Source organism: Ornithorhynchus anatinus, chromosome 7 (genome assembly GCF_004115215.2).
Source record: "Ornithorhynchus anatinus isolate Pmale09 chromosome 7, mOrnAna1.pri.v4, whole genome shotgun sequence".
NCBI classification, from domain to species: domain Eukaryota; kingdom Metazoa; phylum Chordata; class Mammalia; order Monotremata; family Ornithorhynchidae; genus Ornithorhynchus; species Ornithorhynchus anatinus.
Genome location: NC_041734.1, coordinates 4,258,389 through 4,280,349, shown reverse-complemented (window position 1 = coordinate 4,280,349; position 21,961 = coordinate 4,258,389). Strand labels below are relative to the sequence as shown.

Sequence of the window (21,961 nt, the reverse complement as noted above, 5' to 3'; positions counted from 1 at the left end):
ACTCTTGTATACTGGTTTTCACATGAACTCCTTTCCCCAACTTTTTTTTTCTTTCCTGTTGGTCAGACTGTAAACTAAAGTTTGGTATTTGATATTTGATAAAAACACCTATACAAATGTGTTTGCTTTAGTGCAAAAAAGTTTTCTCTCTGAATAATTTAGGGAAAATTATTCTATTCTGTATTTTTTTAACTGAAAAGTAAATAGCCCTTTCAAATTGAAGAATAAAATTCCAGTATAAATACCACAGCAATATCATCTTTTGCCTCTTCTCATGAATGAACTTTTTTTGGAGTCAATGTCTGAGTGATATTATCCTCAACTACTTTCAGTACCAAATTTCATTCATTCAATAGTATTTATTGAGCACTTACTATGTACAGATCACTGTACTAAGCACTTGGAATGTACAAATCGGCAACAGATACAGTCCCTGCCCATTGATGGGCTTACAGTCTAATTGGTCTAAATTTGTGATGTTAATCCATCATTACTGCTTCTGGTTGAATTACTTCTCCCTTGTAAATAAGGGAAACTGTCCACTTAGCAGTGTGATAGTAAGACAATATCCCATTTTATCAACACTTGTTATTTTTAAAGGGAAACATATATTTAAAGGACAGCTTTAATCAAAGGCTACCTGTTCTGAATCATGGCCATAGTAAAATTTTGACTCTCGCTTGCAGTTTAGCAAGTTTATGAGAACACTAACGCAAAGTAAGTTCTATTTAATAAAGAGGATGCAGTAATAGTTCAGTTTTATAAAATTCAGGAATATAGTTCATTGTGCCAAAAATTAAACTTCCTTGTTGATGACTAAAAGAAGCCTCTAAAATTTGTTAAAAGGAAAGTTGTTTGCAGTTAACTCACTACCCAAATGAAAGTTAATTCAGGGCAAACTTCAACTGTGACTCACAAGCGGTTACGTTGTTTTACCCAGGGAAGTAGCTTTGAGAGGAAGCCTGCTTCAGGATAGATTGTTCCTGTGTTTGCTAAAGTTGGCCTGTTTAATGTAGGGAAACCAATTATGTGTTACAGGAGAGCATGACCCAAATCATTACGCATATAGTTCTGCTCTGAGTTCAACAAGTGAACTGGATGGTGAAAGCTAAATGAGCCTATTTTTCATCTAGAGTAATCCTCAGCTACCCAGTCTTTTCTCATGATGTGACTGGATGGATACATGGGAGTTTCAGCAGTGCTAAAATTCTATGATAATTGGGATTTTTAGAAGGGTCTCTTCCTAAAATGTCCCATCCCTGCCTATATGTACTGTAGCTGGATCTCTTGGATCCCATCTGTAGTCGCCTTAAAACACAAAGATGGGACGAAAGGAGAACAAGGAAGAGGAGGGAATATTTCTGTGGCTCTCCTCTTACATATTATCGCACAAGACTTGACAAAACTATTGAAAGGCTTATGTCTTGTTCCCTTGACAAAATGAAAACTGTGGAGAGACCAGCTGTAGACATCAACCCAATATGAACTCACAGTAGTCCAAAGAAGTACTTAGTTGAGTGCTTTGCACACACTAAGTGTTCAATAAATACGACTGAATGAAGTCACATTCATTTGATCAACACTGGTCCATGAGCCAACCTGTAAGTGAGGATGTTTTAGTGCATGGGAGCTCTCACAACCAAAAAAATACTAGTCCTCTATTGTTGACTGCACTAAAGGTCCAAACAAACTGACAGATTCCTAGGTTGTAAGACAAAAGTCGCATAGAACAAACACCAAAGACACTCGAGTCAGAAGGGACCCCAAGAGGTCATTCAATTCAACTCCGAGCCTTTTGGCAGATGATTGGCTAAATCATCCAATCCAAATGATTGAAGATCTTTTAAAAGAAATAAGTAGTGACAAAAACTCCTAAACCTCCCTTAGCCTTCTTAGCAATGTTCCACCTGTACTTGAGCTCTGGGGAATGTTGTTTTTTAATGTCTTTTGATCTGACCAATTCCTTAAGACACAAACCACTTGTTTCTCATACAAAATAAAAAGGATTTCACATTAGCTTGTACACAGATGCTTTATTTTGGATGTCAATATCTTTGTATGCAAGATTCTCTTACAATGGACAAGTTTTCCCAGTACAACAAAACCTTAGTCAAAGTAATTTGTTGTACAATAATGTCAAAATCTCAAAATGGAGTATTTTACATGGTAAGTCAGTTTCCATGCAAGTTTGGCTGCTACATGTATGTCTAGTCTAAAAACATCCTGAAAGAAATTCAAATGCACACATATTTAGGACACTAAAAAGGTGATTTAAGATGTCTGACATGTTAAAGATTAAAACTTTATTGCAAAAGCAACAAAGCAGTTAACTGAAGGGCTGAACCAATACCAACCAAATATTTGCCATATTTAGTAGTCTTTAAAGCTGATACATTTGGAACAAATTAGCCAGTATTGGAAACTTAATGCTCAAGGAAAAAAAAAATTTACATTTTTAAATAGATCACAGATAATTAGACCTTGATGATTTCAGACTATGTGCTAGCTAGCTCCAGATTTTATTAAAAAACCCTGCCATCTATTTGTTCAATTTATGTGAAATGATACTTTATTGACTTTCTAAATGCATTTTTCCCCTAAGTTGAAATGCTTTGGAGAAGTCAATTAGGTAACAATTAAAAAGACACGAGAAACTTTGCTAAGGAAGCTAAAACTAATTGCCCCTTTTGATATCAATGAGGCACTGATCTTGGAACTAGATCATTTTTGCACTTTTTTCCATAGGCAAAATATCAAAATAGAATTCAGATTTAAGCAGTTAAGTCATTCTGCTCTTCTGTCCAGTAGCAAAATATTCCAACATTCAATATTTAAAATTCGACTTAATCTAAAAATAGATGGGACAACCTTGAGCTCTAAAAAAATGATTTCATATTTTTCATATTTCAGTATTTAAAAATCACTTTGGTTTGGAAACAAACTCTTGTATTCCTGGTATGTTTAGCAAGAATTTGCCAGGTAATAGTTGATCCCATTAAGTTAACTTGAGAAACTGCCATCATTTGATTTGTATCTGAACACACAGTGCATATGGTGACTCCTTCCTTCTCTCTTAGCAGCAAGCCGATTCTGCTATTCTTTTGTAGCAGCATACTTCGGGAGTGGAGAGGGAGAGAGTGTCGGAATTATAAATATCTAGAATTACAGTGTACAATTCTATTTACCTGTCAGTGTTTTAAGTTGACAGCACAACATATTATGCAAGAAATGGACTACATGAAATCTCTACAACAAAAGCAAACCAAGACATTCCTTCAAAAAGAAATAAGTGCAAATACCTAAAATAGGTAACTGAAGCAACTGTTGTAACCTGTAGAGAAACACAAAAAGTTTAGAAAAGGACTAAAGTTTTCATAAATAAGAGAATGTTTTCTCTACTTTTGAAATATTAAGTAAATAATAGAACTTCCAAGTGCAGTTAAGACTGTTTTAGAGACCAAGGTGCCATGTTAAACATAAAAATAAACCGTCAAAATTTAAAGCACATATACAAATTATCAAGTTAATTTACATGACTCCCAAATATAATCTAAAAGGAAAAAGAATATAATTTAGAAAAGGATTAAAAACTACTTTATAACCAACATGATTTAAAGGGTATAGTGCAATATTTAGGTAGATGTGACATACGGTATAGATTTTTATTTTTTGCAGCCCATAGAACTTATGGCCGTTCCATACTTTAAAGTAAAAACTGTCCTTAGCTGTCATAACAGGAAACAACATTGGCTTCTAGACACCCTGTATACATATAAATATCTACATTTAAGCTTGAAAATAAATTACAAAAACAGGCTCCTTTCCAATTTACAGTTTCCCTGTTCCTACATACTGTACAATACATTCAACAGAGCTCTCAGCTTCACACTGAGATTTATGAAGAAAATACTGACTCTTCACTAAAAATGAAAAAAAACACCATCCTTTATTCAACCCTGACTACCTTCTGATGTCTAGTACCATTCACAAATAAATATATTTAACACTGTAGCTAATTTTAATGTTTTTAGAAGCATATCAAAAACTAGTAGTGCAATGTTCTATCCTTTAAGCGCCTTTCAACTGTGTTTCCGGGTATGTGGTAGAAGAAATTGCTACATAAGCAGATAAGCACTTAGGTAAAAGCAAATTTCATTAAAACTATGTATGCACTTCATACATAGACTATGTTTTCAGAAACAATTAAGTACTTGTGATCTGTACAAATAAAATTGCAGAGTAGCCAACTATTTTATGTATAAATGTGTGTTAAAAATTGGCTGTTAATATTCACACATGCATTCTTTTCCCCCACCTTATTCTTTAAAAACTACCTTTTAAAAAACACATCTCTAAAAATCGCCCGGCAAGAACCTTCATGCTATCCCTTACTAAAATGGCCTAACCTCTTGCCTGCCTATAGTTAATTAAAAAGACTTAAAAATGCTTCTTAAGTTGGTCTAAAAAGTTTAAAAAAACAATAGACAGATTTCACTAAATTTGAATACAGAGTGAGGGAATGAGTTTGTTTCATCCTCTGTAATGATCGTTACAAGATGAGAGCTCTTGAAGTGCTGTTGGTGGGTGTATATGTGCTTAGATATCTTCTTGCTTGTTCGGTCATGATTCGCTGATCTTCCGTCTTCCCGTAAACTACTGCTTCCCACTCACAATTTGACTACAAAGTAAACATATTTCAAGGTAGATTTAAGGTCGGTCTCTCACACATTCACACACACATCTATATATATTAGAATAATAAGAAAAGTTGGCTATTAAAATATTCATGCCTACCCAAAAGCTATATTATTCCTTTGGTTATAAAAAGAAACTCTTTAAAAGTCAGCCAAATCTTTACAATACTACCTTTTATCATGGTACTCGAAGATATAGTGCTATGTATATTAAATCTAGATTACATCCTGAGATTCCAAACTTCTCCCCAGATCAATTTTCATGAAGTCCCCAAGAGCTCCCCCAGTTCTCATAACCCTATATATTTACTATGATATCTGTGAAGATGGTGATGATAGAGACTGTCTCCCATTATAAATGATAGACTAGCTTTGGTCCTGAAGTCTCGGGACTGAGAATCTACACATAGGAATTGATTATAGTGTAGGGGTTTGGGACAGATTCAGTGACACACTTTCTTGCCTGCCAGTTGTGTTCCCACTAGTGTATAGAGTGCATCATGTCAGCAGGATGGCAAGGCTGCAGTAACTGTGAAGTGCACGCTAAGTTTCTTTGTTTTTTATGTATGGGTCCAATTTACAATTGAAGTGATCGTGTACTTCATTCTTAACTACAGTTTATCAATTCACGTGATATAAAAGATGGGTTGGCTAAAGTGCATTAAAAAAATCTTTGTCCTTTAATGGAACATCTGGAGAAACATGGTTCCTCCCAGACTCATTTTCTCACTGTGCTTCACTCTTGACTCTCCCACCTCTAAATCCTGGTTCATACCCATTCTCCCGCCTTGGCACTGCAATCCCTTTCTCATTGGCCATACCATAGCAATCCCCATCCTCAAAGCCTTTCTGAAATCTAATCCCGTCTAGGAAGCGCTCGACCATTTTTTTTCCCTCACCCCTCATCTCGGCATTTCTGCATCGCCTCAGCACTCCTGTACTCACAACTCTCCACTGCACTTTTGTAAATATTGATGTATGTATTATGCTAACTAGGCACTTCCTTCTATCCATAAATGATCGTCTGCCTTCCCTGCTCCTTTAGAAGGCAAAAATCATGTCCACTAACTTTATCTTATTCTCCCAAGTGTTGAGTATGTGCTCTTCTCTCAGTAGGTGTTCAATTAATGCTATTGCTTGATAATGAACTTAATTCATAAAGATATAAATATACACAAAAACAGCCATTTCTCATGTCAAAGTTAATGGTGGGTATGACTGAAGAGATCAGTGGTACAAAATCTCTTTCCCACAACACTGCAAAAAGTCAACTTGGTTGTACTTTGTGACTGGCTTTTCAAATGACAGTAACTGCCGGCTTTTTTTTGGAATGGAAGCTACTGTCAAGTTTCAATGACGTGAACCAAATGTATTATTTCAAATTAGGCATTTGCACATTCCAAGAAAAGTTAAATCAATAAATTTCTTTTAGCTGCTCCAAATAATAGATAACTTCCTGAATGTCAAATTATACCTTAGAAATGGAGAGTTAGAGCTAACTTGAAAGTCAAACTCTTCACCAGTATTTTTAAGTAAAATTATAATCAATTGAAGACCATAAGGCAAGTTTTACTGGATATGAATCGCTAGATAACAAAATAAGAATGATCCCAAAATAATTTTAGAAATTCATACCTGAATAGACTTTTCCAATTTGAAACCTTTTGAAGTGCTAGGATTTGGCTTCTTTTTAGCAAATGTGTAGGTTTTGTTGGTTAAATTTGTATCTTGTTTTTCTGGTGTGACATTGCACCTGTTGTCATGTATCTCCAATAAGGGTATCATTAATAAAGATGTAGTAAAGATATTTTCTGACTGAAAGGGAAAAAAAGAAAGACAAGAAAATGAAGTGCCTAAAGGTGATTCAAAACAAAACCAAACTTTTATGAGAAATTACCCCCTCTAAGGACTTTATTTTCAAGAAAACTTTGCTTTTACTGTTATTACTGATGCATAAGGAAAAAAAAAAGTAACATTATAGAGGTTTCTGAGAAAACAAAATAAGCTGTACAAAAAAAGAACCCTTTAGTAGGCTATTCTGCCCATTTAAGCCCTCTAGGACCTATCATGAAAATATATTTGTAATATAAGCTACAATTACTATAAAATAAAATTATATACTCATACCAAATAATATAATACAGTTATTTACTTGTACCAAATAATACACTGACCAAGACTTCATGTCCAGATAGCATTCTATTTATAAGAGAAAAGCACAGAGAAGATTTTCTAACTTCGTTTTAGTCCAATTGAGATTCATCGTCCTCCTCCAGATTGTAAGCTTGTTATGGGCAGGGAACAGCTCTACCAACTCTGTTATATTGTTATTATTATATTGTACTCTCCCAAACACTTAGTATAGTGCTCTGCACAGAGTAAGCACTCAATAAATATGCTTGATTACTAAAAGGCAACTTATTCTTTATATGGCCAATAATGAACTTTTAATTTTGGACACCAAAGGATCGAGAAACCAGAACCTACTATTCTGAAAAGTTCATATGACAGAACAAGTCATCAATAATACACCATGCCAGAACCCTTGCTGGCTTCAATAATTTTGAGGAAAAGCCTGCTGCACAAACCTGCAAGTCTGAAATATCTTCAGTTAAAAGTGGAGTTCGCTGTTCTTCTTTTTCCCAGGGGTCTAAAACCAATGACTTTCTCACTTTCTTCCCGGAAGAAACCTGCTGTGATAAAAACAATTCAACATAAAAGGCATTTTAGAGATAGGGAAGCAGCATAGCCTAGTGGAAACAGCATGGATCTGGGAGTCAGAAGACTTGGGTTCTAATCCTGTCTTTACTGCTTGTCTACTGTGTAACCTTGGGCAAATGACTTAACTTCTCTGTGCCTCAGTTACCTCATCAATAAAATGGGGATTAAGACTGTGAGCCCCATGTGGGACATGGACTTTGTCCCACCTATCTTATATCTACCCCAGTAGTGAGTACAGTGCCTGGCGCATAGTAAGTGTTTGACAAATATCATAAAATAAATAACAAGTCTGGCCATTGTTTTCCCATTATTACGCCAAAAGAATAATTGGGAAAGTTACCTCCTGTTTGCAGCTTTTATAGACAGGTTCATCTTCCGTTTTGAAGAATATGTCTCTTCCAGTTTCTTCTTTCAAAACTTCTCTGATGTCTTCTTCCAAGAATGCAAGTGGTTGGGACTATTAATTTTAAAATAGATTTTTAAAGTTATGAATTATTTTCAGCTCTTACTTTTCTTCAGATAGGAAGCTACATTTATCCCTTTGTAGAATCATACACTCCAGAGAAGGTAGACACCAGTGGGTTTGGCTGCTTAGATTTTTTTCAAACACAAGTTGGAACAAAAATCATTAACTGAGTCAAATCCAGATGCAAAAGGCAGAGTGCCCCCTTCCCTCCCCCGCTCCAAAGAAGTCTCATTTTAAAATATCAATAGAGCATGGGCTTGGGAGTCAGAAGACATGGGTTCTAATCCCAGCTCTGCCACTTGTCTACTGTGTGACCTTGGGCAAGCCGCTTAACTTCTCTGTGCCTCAGTTACCTCATCATATTAGATACAAGGTAATCAGGTTTTAATCAGGGGGCTCAGAGTTTTAATCCCCATTTTACCTACCCCAGTGCTTAGAACAGGCTCGACACATAGTAAGCACTCAACAAATACCATCATTATTATTATTATTATTATTATTATTAACCCCCTGCAACCTGGAACGAGGGGTGGGTTATAGTCTGGTGGTGCTGGGGAGCAAGGGGAAACATTGCTCGGTTTCCAGTCAATAGGATTTATTGAACATCTACTGTGTGCAGAACACTATATTAATCCATGAGAGTATGATAGCAGCTGACAACACCATCTCTGTTTTAAAGGAGCTTACACTCTAGTGGCGACTGAATCCAGAGGGTTGGAAATGGGACCCAAGCATCCCCTGCCCTGTCAGTAATCTAAATTATGCAATGGTCTGAAGTAGGGTTCTGAATGTTTTGGATAGAAGCATTTATGCTCTCTCTCTCTTTTACATACATATATGTCCAATTTTATTTTTTTCTAGCTTTTTAAAAATTCATTAAGGTAATAGTCTTTTTTAAATGAGCAGAGGTAGCCTGGATATATGCGTGTGTGTGTGTGTGTGGTGTGTGTGGGGTGTGTGTGTGTTTGTGTGTGGATGTAATTTAGAAAAAGCAAATACAATTGGACACTGCATTTAGAAGGTGGGAAAAAAAAATCAACCAATCAGTGGTATTTATTAAGCGATTACTGTGTACCTACCACACAATACTAAGAGCTGAGAGAGTACAATACACTAGAGTTGGTAGGCACAAGCCCTACCCACAAGGAGTTTCCATTATCCAGGAGGACACTATATTTGTAATGCAGATAGATCTCCATCAGTTATCCAAACCGGATTATGTACAACAGCCACAGACCCAAGTACTTTGGATAGTTGACTTTTAACATATTATTCTTTCAAACAAGAGAAGATCCTTGCAAGTCCAGCTGAGGCTGAGTGTTAGTTATACCCATTCACATTATATGTTCCTAAATGGAACATGTCCCTTGTTTATTCTATATTTCTCAAGCACTCATACAGTAGAGAAGCAGTGTGGCTCGGTGGAAAGAGCACAGGCTTGGGAGTCAGAGGTCATGGGTTCGAATCCCTGTTCTGTCACTTGTCAGCTGTGTGACTGTGGGTAAGTCACTTAACTTCTCTGTGCCTCAGTTACCTCATCTGTAAAATGGGGATTAAGACTGTGAGTCTCACGAGGGACAATCTGATTAGCCTGTATCTACCCCAGCGCTTAGAACAGTGCTCTGCTCATAGAAAGCGCTTAACAAATACCAACCTTATTATTATTATTAATAAACTGCATTAAATGGGGACTCAATGAATACTGCTCCTACTAGCCAGACCAAGAGAGCGAGACCTATGGGCAGATAAATGAAATAGAGTAAATTTTGATTAAAATACCAATCAGCCAAAATTTGGTTAAAATCAGTTGACTGATTTAAAACAGGGATAAAAAATGGAAAACCTTCATTCCTTTCCATGGGACATGATAGTCCCACACTATAACCAAAATTACGTTTTAATTATGTAGGCTGTAACTGGAGTTTATTGTAGTAGAAAATCTGCAAAGACACACGTGCTCACCTTTCTCCAAGAGTGAAAAAGGGTTTATACCCTGCCTTTGGCCCAAAATTTGGGGCAGTAGCAGCCCTACAAAATTCAAAGCTACACTTCTAATTTCACAAAGATGTTGTCCATGTTTAGTCTTCACCATTAACTTCTGGGTGAAATACAGAAGTAAAAGTGAGACTTTTCTGCCATTAAGCAAACTAGTCAAACGTTCTCTGCCCGACAGGCTTCAATAACTGCTCAACAAATCCTCACTCCTCTCCCACTACAATGCAGCCCACACATTTCAGTTGTCTAATACCAACCTACTGACTGTTGCTCACTCTCATTTCAACTGCCGTTGGCCCCTTGCTCACATCCTCCCTCCTGCCTCGAACTCACTTCCCCCTACATATCCAACGGACCACCACTCTCCCCACCTTTAAAGCCCTGCTAAAATCCTGTCTCTTCCAGGAAGCCTCCCCTTACTAAGCCCTCATCCATTTACTATATTCTCCCTCCCGCTGTGTCGCCTATGTACTTGGGTCCGTTTCCTTTAAGCATCTTGATCCTCAAGCCACCCCTAACCTACATCAGCATCATCATCATGGTATTTGTACTAAGTGCTTGGGAGAGTACAATGCAACAGAGTTGGTAGATACATTCCCTGCCCACAATGAGCTTACAGTCTAGAAGATACACTGAAGTATATATCTTTTTACTTTGTTGCTTCCCTTATCTGTAATTTATGTTAATGCCTGTCCTCTCTGCTAGACTTTAAGCTCCTTGAGAATAGGGATAGTGTCTACCAACGGTATTGTATTCTCCTAAGTATTTAGTACATTCCTCTGCACAAAGTAAATTCTCAATAAATACCACTGATGATGTACTCAGGACCCACTGGGTGATGAGGATGATGGTAAATGGGGAAAACAGGCAAAATGTATACAAACCACAATTTTAAGAGGCCCATATTTTTTCTCCTGAGCAGCGAGAGCATTCTTAAAAGGAGTTGGAGTTCTTGGTGTAGTTCCGAGGATAGATCTCCTTATAGTAGGTGTTCTAAAACTGACCAGAGAGGTATTGGTACAGTAATCAATATTTTGCTTCATAAATAGGATCCCCAAAAATGTTAAATAGCTCAGTTGAAACTGTTAGGCCCACATCCACATTTTATATTTAGTTCTTCTGTGGGTATTTCTTGGGTTTATATCTAAAATCCACCTTAGCCCAAACAAACCTTGTTTAAAGAACACTAGTAATCTACAAAGTTTTAATTAAACTCCAATATCTTTATATATAAAGCACTGAAAGACAAAGATCTTTGTCTGAACACACTATTTAAATTGCAGTTTAAAAAAGCAGTCATCTATTTAGAATGAAGGAGATGCATTCTTGAACTTCATGTTAAGAAATGATAATGTAGTACAGGTGCAGGGACACAACTGTTTCTTCTAAAGCCAGCTTGCATTCTATCTCAATAAATATGTGTTATTAGAAGAATGTTCCCTAATGTCTTAACAGAGAAACACATCCAAAACACATAGAGAAAACATAGGTTATGGCAGAACCGATTGTATTAGAGGAAACCTGGAGTTTAAGGCAAATGGCTTATATGCATACTGAACTGATTTATTTATTGGACACTCCTAAATGCAAATGGGTATAAGCTCAAATTTTCTTACCCTGCATTCTCCTTCTGATCTTTGGGGGTGGCTTCCTTGTGAAGAGGAGTTGTAATAAGGACTTTCTGGCCACAAATTGGAGTTGATGTAAATGCAGGATTATCAAGATTAAGTTGTTCATTTCCAGAGCATGTATTGAAAAACTAAACACATTTAAAAAAAACAAAACAAGAAAACCTCACACACTGGATAATTTATGTAATGTTCACTACATAAAAGTTTCCATTGATGATTTCCTTCTTTTTTTTTGCTATAGAATTATCATACACTTGCTAATGAAAGCTTCTGGAAAAAAAATATGCTTTTTTAAAAAATATTTGTTAAGTGCTTACCATGTAACCAGGCACTGTACTAAGCACTGGAGTATTCATTCAACTGTATTTAGTAGATACAAGCTAATCAGATTGGACACAGTCCATGTTCCCGTGGGACTGACAGTTTTAATCCCCATTTTGCAGATGAGGTAACTGAGGAACGGAGAAGTGAAGTGACTTGCCCAAGATCACACAGCAGACAAGTAGCAGAGTCAATATTAGAACCCAGGGCGCTCTGACTTCCCGGCTCGTGCTCTTAAGCCACTAAGTCATGCTGCTGTTGAATAGAGAAACTCTTCCTGTTTACTTAAAATAGTAGAATCAGAGAAATATCATTTGGCAATCTTGATACTGATCACCTTTTGAAAGTGTGTCATTTAACCTGATTTAGCTCTATGAGAATAGTAATAACTTTCAATGTACATGCTTGGTATACCAAAATTTTCCCTTAAAAAAACAACCCAACTTTTTTTTTAATGTTTAGATTACAAATTATCCAGGTCCTGAAATTTCCTTTCTTCCATCTGCTGCATCTATTTTGGTCTTTCCAACGACCATTAACAAGAAGGTAGGCCACTAAGGAAAAGAAAGAGAAACTCAGAGCCCAGGCCTGGGAGTAAGAAGGACATGGGTTCTAATCCCAGGTCTACCAAATGTCCACTGTGTGACCCTGGACAAGTCACTTCACTTCTCTGGGCCTCAGTTACCTCATCTGTAAAATGGGGATTAAGAGTGTGAGCCCCACGTGAGACAGGGTCTGTGCCTAACCTGATTAACTTCTATCTCAATGTCAGCACAGTACGTGGCATATAGTAAGCACTTAATAGAATCATTATCACTATTATCATTGATGAATCTCATTTTTGCTATAACATCTTTTATTTGTTTTCTTGGATCACATATTCTAAGTTAAAGGGACTCACTGTTGCTATAGAGATTTTTATACCCAATGCAACTTAATTCTTCTGGAAAAATAAATGTAAAACACAGTTATTACCTGTGAAGGAGAAAAAGGTAGTGTTTTCACTGGTGTATGTTTTAATGTGATACCGATAGCATCATTCAGGGAACCGTCATTGTGATCACTGACTGGCGAATGACCAACTCGAATTCTTCTCTTCTTTCTTAGGATGGTAGGTGGAGTGCTAAATTTGACCTCATTTGGTGATGTTGAAGGAATCTCTTCACTCTCACTGTTACAACTGGATTTCTTCCCCTCCAGCACAAGACTGACATTAAACTGACATTCCATGGACCCTTCACTGTGCTGAATTCGCATTAGTTTAACTGGGGTTGGCTTGGCAGGGGAAGCAGCAGCAGCATCAGATAGGTCAAAACTGGCAACATCACTCCATGCTACAGGGTCCTAGAAAAGACAGAGTAGTTTGCATTCAATCTTATCTTAAAGGAAAATCATCAGAGTAGAGATCTTGCTCCACTGGCTAGTCAGTGACTTAAGTCTCACTGATTATTGCATTTTCAAGCAGCATGGCATAGTGGATAGAGCATGGGCCTGGGAGTCAGGACACATGTTCTAACCCTGGCTCTGTCACTTGTCTGCCGTGTGACCTTGGGCAAGTCACTCTCTTCTCTGTGCCTCAGTTATCTCATCTATAAAATGGAGATTAAGAACGTGAGCCCCATGTAGGACAGGGACTTGCAACCTGATTTGCTTGTATCCATCCCAGCACTTAGAATACTGCCTGGCACACACTAAGTGTGCCAAATGCCATTATTATTATTAGTATTATCATCATCAATATCCTTTACTTACATTAATCTAGCATGATTAACCTACTGTACCAAATACTTGGGAAAGTACAACTGACTTGGATATGATCCCTGCCTGCAGAGAGTTTACAATCTTGTGGGGAGTCAGATAAAATTAATTACAGAGAAAAGGAAGAGAATATCACATATATACTATTACATTACATATTGTTTTAAGACTTCAAACAACATTTACATTCCAGAGAAACATGTTCTATTTTTTTTCCCCTTGAAATGCATAAAATTTCAAGTAACTGTCCTCCATGTCTCACTAAATCCAGTATTTGTTTACACTCTTATGGATCTTTTGTGTTCCAGCCACACTTGTGCTTTATGCCTTACAGATTTGTGCATTTATAATGTAAGCTTCTTGAGGTCTCTGACCAAGCCTTGCACTCCAGGATAATGCTCTACCCAGTGGATACTCAACCGGGTGACAATTAATGGAATACATTTTTAAGCGTTTGTACAACAAGCTATATATTATCATATTAGGAGAACAAATAGATAGAAGATATGGAAGTGAAATGACTAAATGCCTAATGGTATATTGTTCCTTCATGACTATCAGGGATTCAAGGCTAATCCAGAATTATATGTTCTTACAACCCAGAAATAGAGGAACTCACAGATTGCATGCACAAAGAGAAACTATCCAAAGCCACCTCAGTCATGTATTTTCCAACTTACAGATTCAATGAGCTCTAGAGTCTCTGCAAATTCTGGAATGGTCTGTAGAGATGATAGCACTGCATTTGCTTCCACAGCCAGGTACTTAGTGGGTGAATTTTGCTGAGCAGACACATTCTGGTTCTCCTCTATACCGTAAAACTCGCTCGTTTGCTCTTCAAGGCTGTTTAGAGTATTAGACATGCTTTCATCCATAAGAAAACTGCCAGACCAACTAGATAAATTCCCGGTCTGCTAGAGATACAAAAGAAATATGAATATTACGTAAAATTTCTGATTTAGATAAATTCAACCCACATGGCCTTCAAGAAGGACATCTAGCCAGGACAAAACACACTTTGAATCCCATTACAGTATAAACAACATTTGAAAACACTATTTTTTTTACACATGGTAAACTAAAACTACCTTATTTTCTTAATAGTTTTTTTTTTTTAAATGGTAGTTTGATACTTTCCTTTAATGCTTAGGATTTACTTATTTCAAGGTGACATAAAATCATGAAGTAAATATGTCAATTTGTTTCCCCATCAGATAATCCTTCCCACAGATATATCCAACGAACATTCCTTGGAGGCTTCCTTTATTCCTGAACAATACATTTTTTAAGTAGAAACTTAAAAAACAGCTAAGGGATTGAAATAGCACCCAGAAAATCCAAAGTTGTTCCTTACTGAGGAAATTCGCTTTCTTCTGACTTCATTCTCAGCTGACATAAGAAGCAACTCAAGTTCCTTTATTTTCTTTTCTTTATCAGGATCATCATCAACAATTGGCTGCTGAAATATATATATTTTAAAAGACAAGGAAAGCAGAAAATGAACAAAATAAAAAGACATCGCAAGTAGTTACAATTGTTGCAAGCTTGCACCGGGACAGCATAAAGCCTAATACGACTCTGAAGCATAGTCCTAACAGATCCAAAATATTCAGGACTTAATTTTTTTATGGTATGTGTTAAGCACTTACTACATGCCAAGCAGTGTCCTAAGTGCTGGGATAGATACAAGCTAATCAGGTTGGATACAGTCCATGTCCTACTTGGGGTTCACAGTCTTAATCCCCATTTTCCAGATGAGGTAACTGAGGCCCAGATAAGTTAAGTGACTTGCCCAGGGTCACACAGCAGATAAGTGGCAGAGCTAGGATTAAAACCCAAGTCCTTTTGACTCCTAGGCCTGGGCTCTATCCATTAGCCCATGCTGCTTATCAATAAGTTAAAACTAAAATCTTTCAGATCGATCATCAGAAAGATATATTATATCCATCAGTCAATGGTATTTACTGAGTACTTGATATGGGCAGAGCATAGTACTCAGCACTTGGAAGCGTACACTATGGAAGGTAGGCACGATCTCAGCCCACAAAGAGCTTTGACAGTCATTAAAATAAAAATTAGAGCTGGGGAAGCAACAAAGTACAAGGATGTGTACATAGATAAATGAATTGGAAAAGAGTATAGCAAGCTTGCTAAATCATGAATTTCACCTATTTTTTATATACTTTGAGTGCCGTGTTCAATTTTCGACATCCGCACAGAGTTTACGCAAGGTAAAATCTTTTGGTAAAAGGTATTGCTGTTTGAGAACTCAAAATCAGTAAGTGACAAACAACAGATGCACAGTTGCAAAAATCGTGATTTACCGATCAAAAATCGATCATATTTATTGAGTGCTTATATTGTGTGAAGAGCACTGTACAAAGCATTTGGGAGAGTACAACACATCAACACACACACATTTCCTGTCCACACTGAGCTTACAGACTAGAGGGGATATGCAATAGTTAAGAATACTAGAACCCAATCAGGTTCTTAATGAAAAATTACCTGAATAAAAGCAGAAGCCTGAACATGTTCTACACAGTTGACTTCTGGTGACACATACTGATAGCCTGGGATCTGAAAGCAATCACAGTAAATCCTCTCAACACGTTATGAATATACTCTCTCCAGAATGAACATTAAAGCCGAGGGAAAGTGCTTATTTCAAATTTCAAAGTACATAAGCAATCAGCCCAAACTTTTCTACACAATATTGGATTTCTGCTATTGGATTTCCCTATCATATATACTTTTAACAGATTTTGGGATGATTATCTTGTGTTTTCATTAGACAGCATTTCTGCCCCAGACTTTTCTGAATTCCACTTCTATAAAATATTACCTGTAGGTGAAAAGGAATAAATGGAGGTTTTTTCCCCTGTATAATCCAGCAACTACCCAGGATCAGCTAAGGCCTAATGTGCAAAAAAAAGGAGTGGGCAGGAGAGTGACGGGTGATTGGAAATATTAAAAATTCTAAGATTCTTTCCTACAGAAGTACAAAATGAAACCACTTAGTAAGGTTGCAGCTGAGGCCCTGGAAAACTTTCTCCCACCTCCAATACTCTATTTACGCTATGGGTAGGATGTTCAGCCTGGCAAAGAATTCCTTTAAGATACTATAGAAGTGAATGGCAAACACAGTAATGACACAAGGATAAAATAATGAGACCCTTTACAACCCCAAATTAAACACCTTTACATTCCTTCACTGCCCACATTTAGTTTCTTAAGATTATCTTCAAAATAGAATATAAAGAGGGCACAATTTAATGTATTCAATTTTAAATATAATTGTCTGTAAAAAATACAGTACTGTATGTCAAGTATCTACTTGAGAGTGATGACCAAATTATAAAATTTTAGTTAAAATAAAAACAGATTTTTAAAATCTTTTTTAATGTTGTGCCGCTAATGTTAAGAAACCAAATCTTTCCCCACACAGCAATAAAAGCATTTTTTAAAGGATATTAAAAAATATGTGCCTGAACAGGTATGTAAAACTGATTCTGGGTTTGCAAATGGTCCAGTGTCGCACAAGGTTTGTTTTGAAGCTTGGAAGACGTTCGCTCTGTTTTGATTCCATCTTGTAAATAGCCCTCCTGTTCCACTTTTCTTCGCATAGTGGAATTCCAATGATTTTTGATGGAATTGTCGGTCCTAAGAAGTCACAGTGCATGTTAGGAAAAAGGAAACAGTTTTGAAAAACTTCAAAATCATTTAATAGCATAAGTGATACGAATTGTCCTCCAAATTTAAATCAGCCTATTTTTTCCAAACAAAAAATTTAATTCCAAAGTGGAAACAAAAATATATAACAGTTGGCTCAAAGTCCAATAAATTCAAAATACTAGTAGATGAAAATAGAAGTTCAAAATGAAATATCCCTTCAGCCAATCATGGTTAGTTACAATGCCTTCAATTCCATTTGCCTATGGTTAGCATTGATACAACCTGGAAAGTCTGAGCTGGTGCAAGGTGAAATAATCCTCCTATAAAGGAGAGCAGCCATCAAAAAAGGGACTAAAAATCAACACCCCAGACAACTGAACCTTTTTTAAAATCTACAACTTTTAGAATTTTAGATCAGGAAATCCTGAAAGTTTATCTTTTTCCTTTCTAACATTAACAGACGATTTCGGCCATGCACCACTCAAATGACATCTACCTGATCAAGACTGATCTACTGCCAGTTGGCTCAGAAAAAGGAGCATGGAGAGTTTTGTGAGTTAGAAGCAAGTATCTTCATCAGCATAGTGGTTACTGAAGTCATCGTAGAATTATTCACTCAAGCTGATGATGATAAATCTTGGTTTAGAATTTATGGTAATTTGCAGCATAAGAGTTCCTAGTTTTCAGAGTTAATTTTCCCATTAGAGATCAAATACAATCTTTGAGCTGATTTTGAAGAGATTGACAATTTTATTTTTCTCAGCTTTCCATGTATCTGTTTACAGTGTAAAGACTGCAGTACAAGTATTGCTCAAATGAAGATCACATTTTAGCTGTACTTAGAAGTTAATTCATTTTTAAGCACCTTCCAGGAAGTAGTTTGGCAATTTCGGCCCAACGATTTCCCAGCCGTTTATGAGCTTCATATATTATCCTGTCCTCCTCTTCTGTCCATGAAGACTTCTTTACCTCAGGATTCAGGTGATTATGCCATCTTTCTCTGCACTGCTTGCCGATTCTTCCTTTTAAATGTTTTGCAATTAAGACCAGCGTTTGGGCCATATTTCTGAACTAATTCGATAACCTGATCGATTGAAAAATAAGTCTTCAACATTTTTGAGAGAGAAAAAGAACATGAGCAGTGTGGTCTAGTGAATAAGCACCGAGCCTGGGAGTCAGAAGGACATGGGTTCCGATCTCGGCTCTGCCACTTGTCTGCTATGTGATCTTGGGCAAGTCACTTCACTTCTCAGTGCCTCGATTTCCTCATCTATAAAATGGGGATTAAATCCCATTTCCTCCTACTAAGGCTGTGAGCCCTGTGTGGGACAGGAACTATGTCAAACCTGAAACCTTGTACCTACCCCAGTCCTCCAGTACAGTGGATGGCACATAATAAGCCTTTAACAAGTACCATACTTATTATTAATGATTATTTTATTAAAAGAAATTTTCAGAGCTTCTGCCTAGGAAAATCACTTGAAAAACTGTTTAAATTACCAAATCAATCATCAGCCGAAGGGACACTCCTAAGGTTGACTCAGGACTGAACTGAATTAGGTCCGGAAGAGGAATAGATTGTGATCCCCAAGGCAGAACACGTTATTCCCAAGGCAGGTGACAACTTAAGATTATTTTCTTAAGAATTACCTGTCTGCCTTCCTGGCTAAGTTCAAGACCATCCATTTCAGTAAGTTATCAAAAAATGTATGTATTTGAACTACTGGAATTTATTTACTGGAATTGAGCTTCCTATTAGTGAAACCACATGTAGGACTCATGGTTGTTTTAGTTACGGGACTATCTTCCTTCCCTAAGACATAAAAGGCTGTAGCTATGTAGTCTGTTTTAGTAAGCTATATTGAGTTTGATAATTCCATTCAACTCAGATTTCCACTTCGAAGTGGTCTTACATTTTGTTTGGTTAGAGGATGAAATATGGTTGCTTCACTAGCTAATCTTTATACCTTGTCCCTAGAGCAAAATCTAATGCCATGTTATTTTAAATTTACATTGTACATTGCAAGACTGGAAATGGTAGGAAATCTGGGAGCTACAGCATATTTTTGTTCAACACAATAAAAGCAAGGAACATAATCAATTACCCTTCTGGTCTTCCTCTTTAGTCCAGGGACCTTTTATTAATTCTGGGTTTTAAGACTTTTTGCCATCGATGCTGACACTGAAAATCAGAGCGGTTCTGAAAAGTTTAAAATACGATTCAGCGGTTTGGACACAAATTTCTCTTCCCACTACTGATACCATGATAGTGGGGCCGATTTTTGGTTTGAAGCACCTCCGCAATGATATTTTTACACCCCAAAACTTTCTGCTCTGCAATTGTGGTAAAAAAGAAACAAAGCATGAGTTGACAAACTTCCCCGATCATTACCTTGGTCTCATTTCACAGACATTTTTGAAAACCAAAAAGCCCTTTAAAAAATATCCCGTAAATCCTAAAAGGCCTATCAAATGATAAATTCCTTTAGAACGACTTAGTAGCTAGTTTTGATCCATTTCAAGTATCTGATCTGAAGCCAGGCCAGAACCAAATTGCTCACTTCATCACTCCCATGGGAAGAGGCAATTAAAACATTCACGTGCCAGCTTGAGTTTATTAGGATTTAAATGATACCTTATCACACTCAAAGTTATATAACCTCCTTGACACCTTCAACTCCCACAAAGTCTGGAATTGCAAAAACCCCCACCTCTGGCCCAAGGCTATATTAACCCAGGAACTAACAGGGCTGAAGCTCACAGGCCCAGGATAACAAAAGGTCCAAACACCCCCAGCGTAGCCCCCCAGCTACACAAACTGCTGCCATCGTCCCAACAACCCACGCCCTCCCCACACACAAATGCCAAAAGCTGCCCTCATGCGCGGGTTTATGAATAGGCTTTCTTTCCCTTCTGCAAATCACCCCCCGTCCTTTTTCGAAACTCTTCCCTTTCCTGCAGCTCTGGTCTTTTGCCAGGGACAGTCCCAGTATGTGACTGGCAGACAAGTGGCCCTCACTTGGTTGAGAGAATGGGGGGCAGAGGAAGGGGGCAGGGTGAAGAGAAGGTAAGGCACAGGGGAAGCTGACACTTTAGGGCAGTGGAAAGACAAGAGGGAGGCATCTCTGAGGAAGTTCCCTTCCCAACCCCAGGATGGGGGCACACAGCAGGTGCCACTTTGGGGCCCCATGGTAATTCCTCCAAAGCTGCAGGTTTCCCATGGCGCATCTCCAAATTCTCTGATCTCAAAGGAACCAAAGCAAGCAAAAGTGAGATAAGGAAGAAAACCAATAACCCTTTGCCCCCATCTCCCCAAGTTTGAATTTTAGAACCATTCCCTGGGAAGATCCCCCCAGCTCAATAACTGGTCCTAAAAGGGGCCTATACCTGGTTTGCCATTTCTCTACCTCCACCTGTAGGACCAGCAAGTGGGTGGGTGGCTGCCCTGTCCTTCAACTCCGTAGCTAATGCGACACTGTATGCCCTACTCAGAACTTCATGGTCAGCCACACTCTCGGCCTGCCTGGAGGCAGAGGAGAATGCTATTGTAGGGTGAACCCTGCTGCTAAGGAAGCCTGGATGTCCACAAGGCTCAGAATAGCCTCCTCACCCCCAACCTGGGTCATGGTGTAATGTTTAAGGGAGGTGTGGAGACGCTGGAGATTCTGGGGAATCTCTCTCTCTCTCCCTCAATCTCTCTCTCAATCTTTCTCTCCATCTCTCTCTCCCCCTCCTCTGCAGCTATCTAATGACTCTGTAAACTGACTTGACTTGATGACAACATGTACCACATGGAGGCCTTGCAAAATTGAGTAGTGCCATAGGCCAGTGGGAGTTCAGCAGGTCCAGCCTAGGATAGTTCCTATTTAACAACCTATTATGAGAACACTGCTTTTTTTTTATAGTTTAATTAAAAAAATGCTTATCGGGATTAGGCCCTCATGATTACAAATACTAAATACTAATATGGCTTATACACTGTAGTTTCCTAAACCTCACTATGACTCATTTATCTTTTTTGACCTTAGTATGTTTTGGGTAGCCACAGGGTGTGTGGCCCCAGGCCAGAAACCTCTATACTGAGAAGCCAGTTTACTGACCTTTTTGTTTAAGTCCCTTAAGACCAAAGTCTACTCTCCCCCAAACTAACTTTATAAAACTACTCAAAGATGACACTGCTGATGATTTTAGTACCAGTCAATGCAAATTCAATGAGAGACAACTGGGGTTTTGGGGTTCTAACATCTTTGAGGGTAAACGGCAATTGTTCTAAGACCTGTTGCTAATAGAGTGTGGCCACTCCGTGGCTACTGAAACGGTGAAACCTTGGCTCAGCCATGCACTACTTAAAACGTATCCAGGAGACAAAAGATTGCAAATATCCGACTGTCCATTTTCATTTCTTTCTCCTACTCCTCTTTACCTCAGTCAATGAACACTCCCCATTAATTATTTCTTACTTCCTTATCCTCTTCCCAAACACTTGGTCCAAATTAGCCTGAATCTAGAACTGTACTGTCTGAACAAGGATGTCTAACTTTCCATATGTAAAAGTATATTCATTGTAGATTGCTTCACTTACTTGAAGGTGACTAGCAATTAGCGTCCAATCATCCGTCCCATGTTGCTCCACCAGTTTTTTTAACTTGTCATCCTGGAAAGAAAGCGTGGTGAATTGGAAAGTATCCAGGTCACAGCGT

The 21,961-nt window shown here is 37.8% G+C and overlaps 1 protein-coding gene across 1 annotated transcript in view; it reads right to left on the bottom strand.

The window, feature by feature from the left end:
• Positions 1 to 2,013: 2,013 nt before the first annotated feature.
• Positions 2,014 to 21,961, bottom strand: part of MYBL1 (MYB proto-oncogene like 1) — a 29,201-nt gene continuing 9,253 nt past the window's right edge. The window contains 16 exon segments of the mRNA XM_029069317.1: positions 2,014 to 4,678; positions 6,330 to 6,509; positions 7,283 to 7,387; positions 7,756 to 7,872; positions 10,761 to 10,875; positions 11,493 to 11,635; positions 12,804 to 13,172; positions 14,267 to 14,500; positions 14,941 to 15,045; positions 16,095 to 16,166; positions 17,075 to 17,249; positions 18,127 to 18,309; positions 18,311 to 18,347; positions 19,370 to 19,415; positions 19,417 to 19,461; positions 21,844 to 21,915. Of these exon segments, the coding sequence (XP_028925150.1) occupies positions 4,550 to 4,678; positions 6,330 to 6,509; positions 7,283 to 7,387; positions 7,756 to 7,872; positions 10,761 to 10,875; positions 11,493 to 11,635; positions 12,804 to 13,172; positions 14,267 to 14,500; positions 14,941 to 15,045; positions 16,095 to 16,166; positions 17,075 to 17,249; positions 18,127 to 18,309; positions 18,311 to 18,347; positions 19,370 to 19,415; positions 19,417 to 19,461; positions 21,844 to 21,915 (2,127 nt within the window). The 3' untranslated portion in view covers positions 2,014 to 4,549.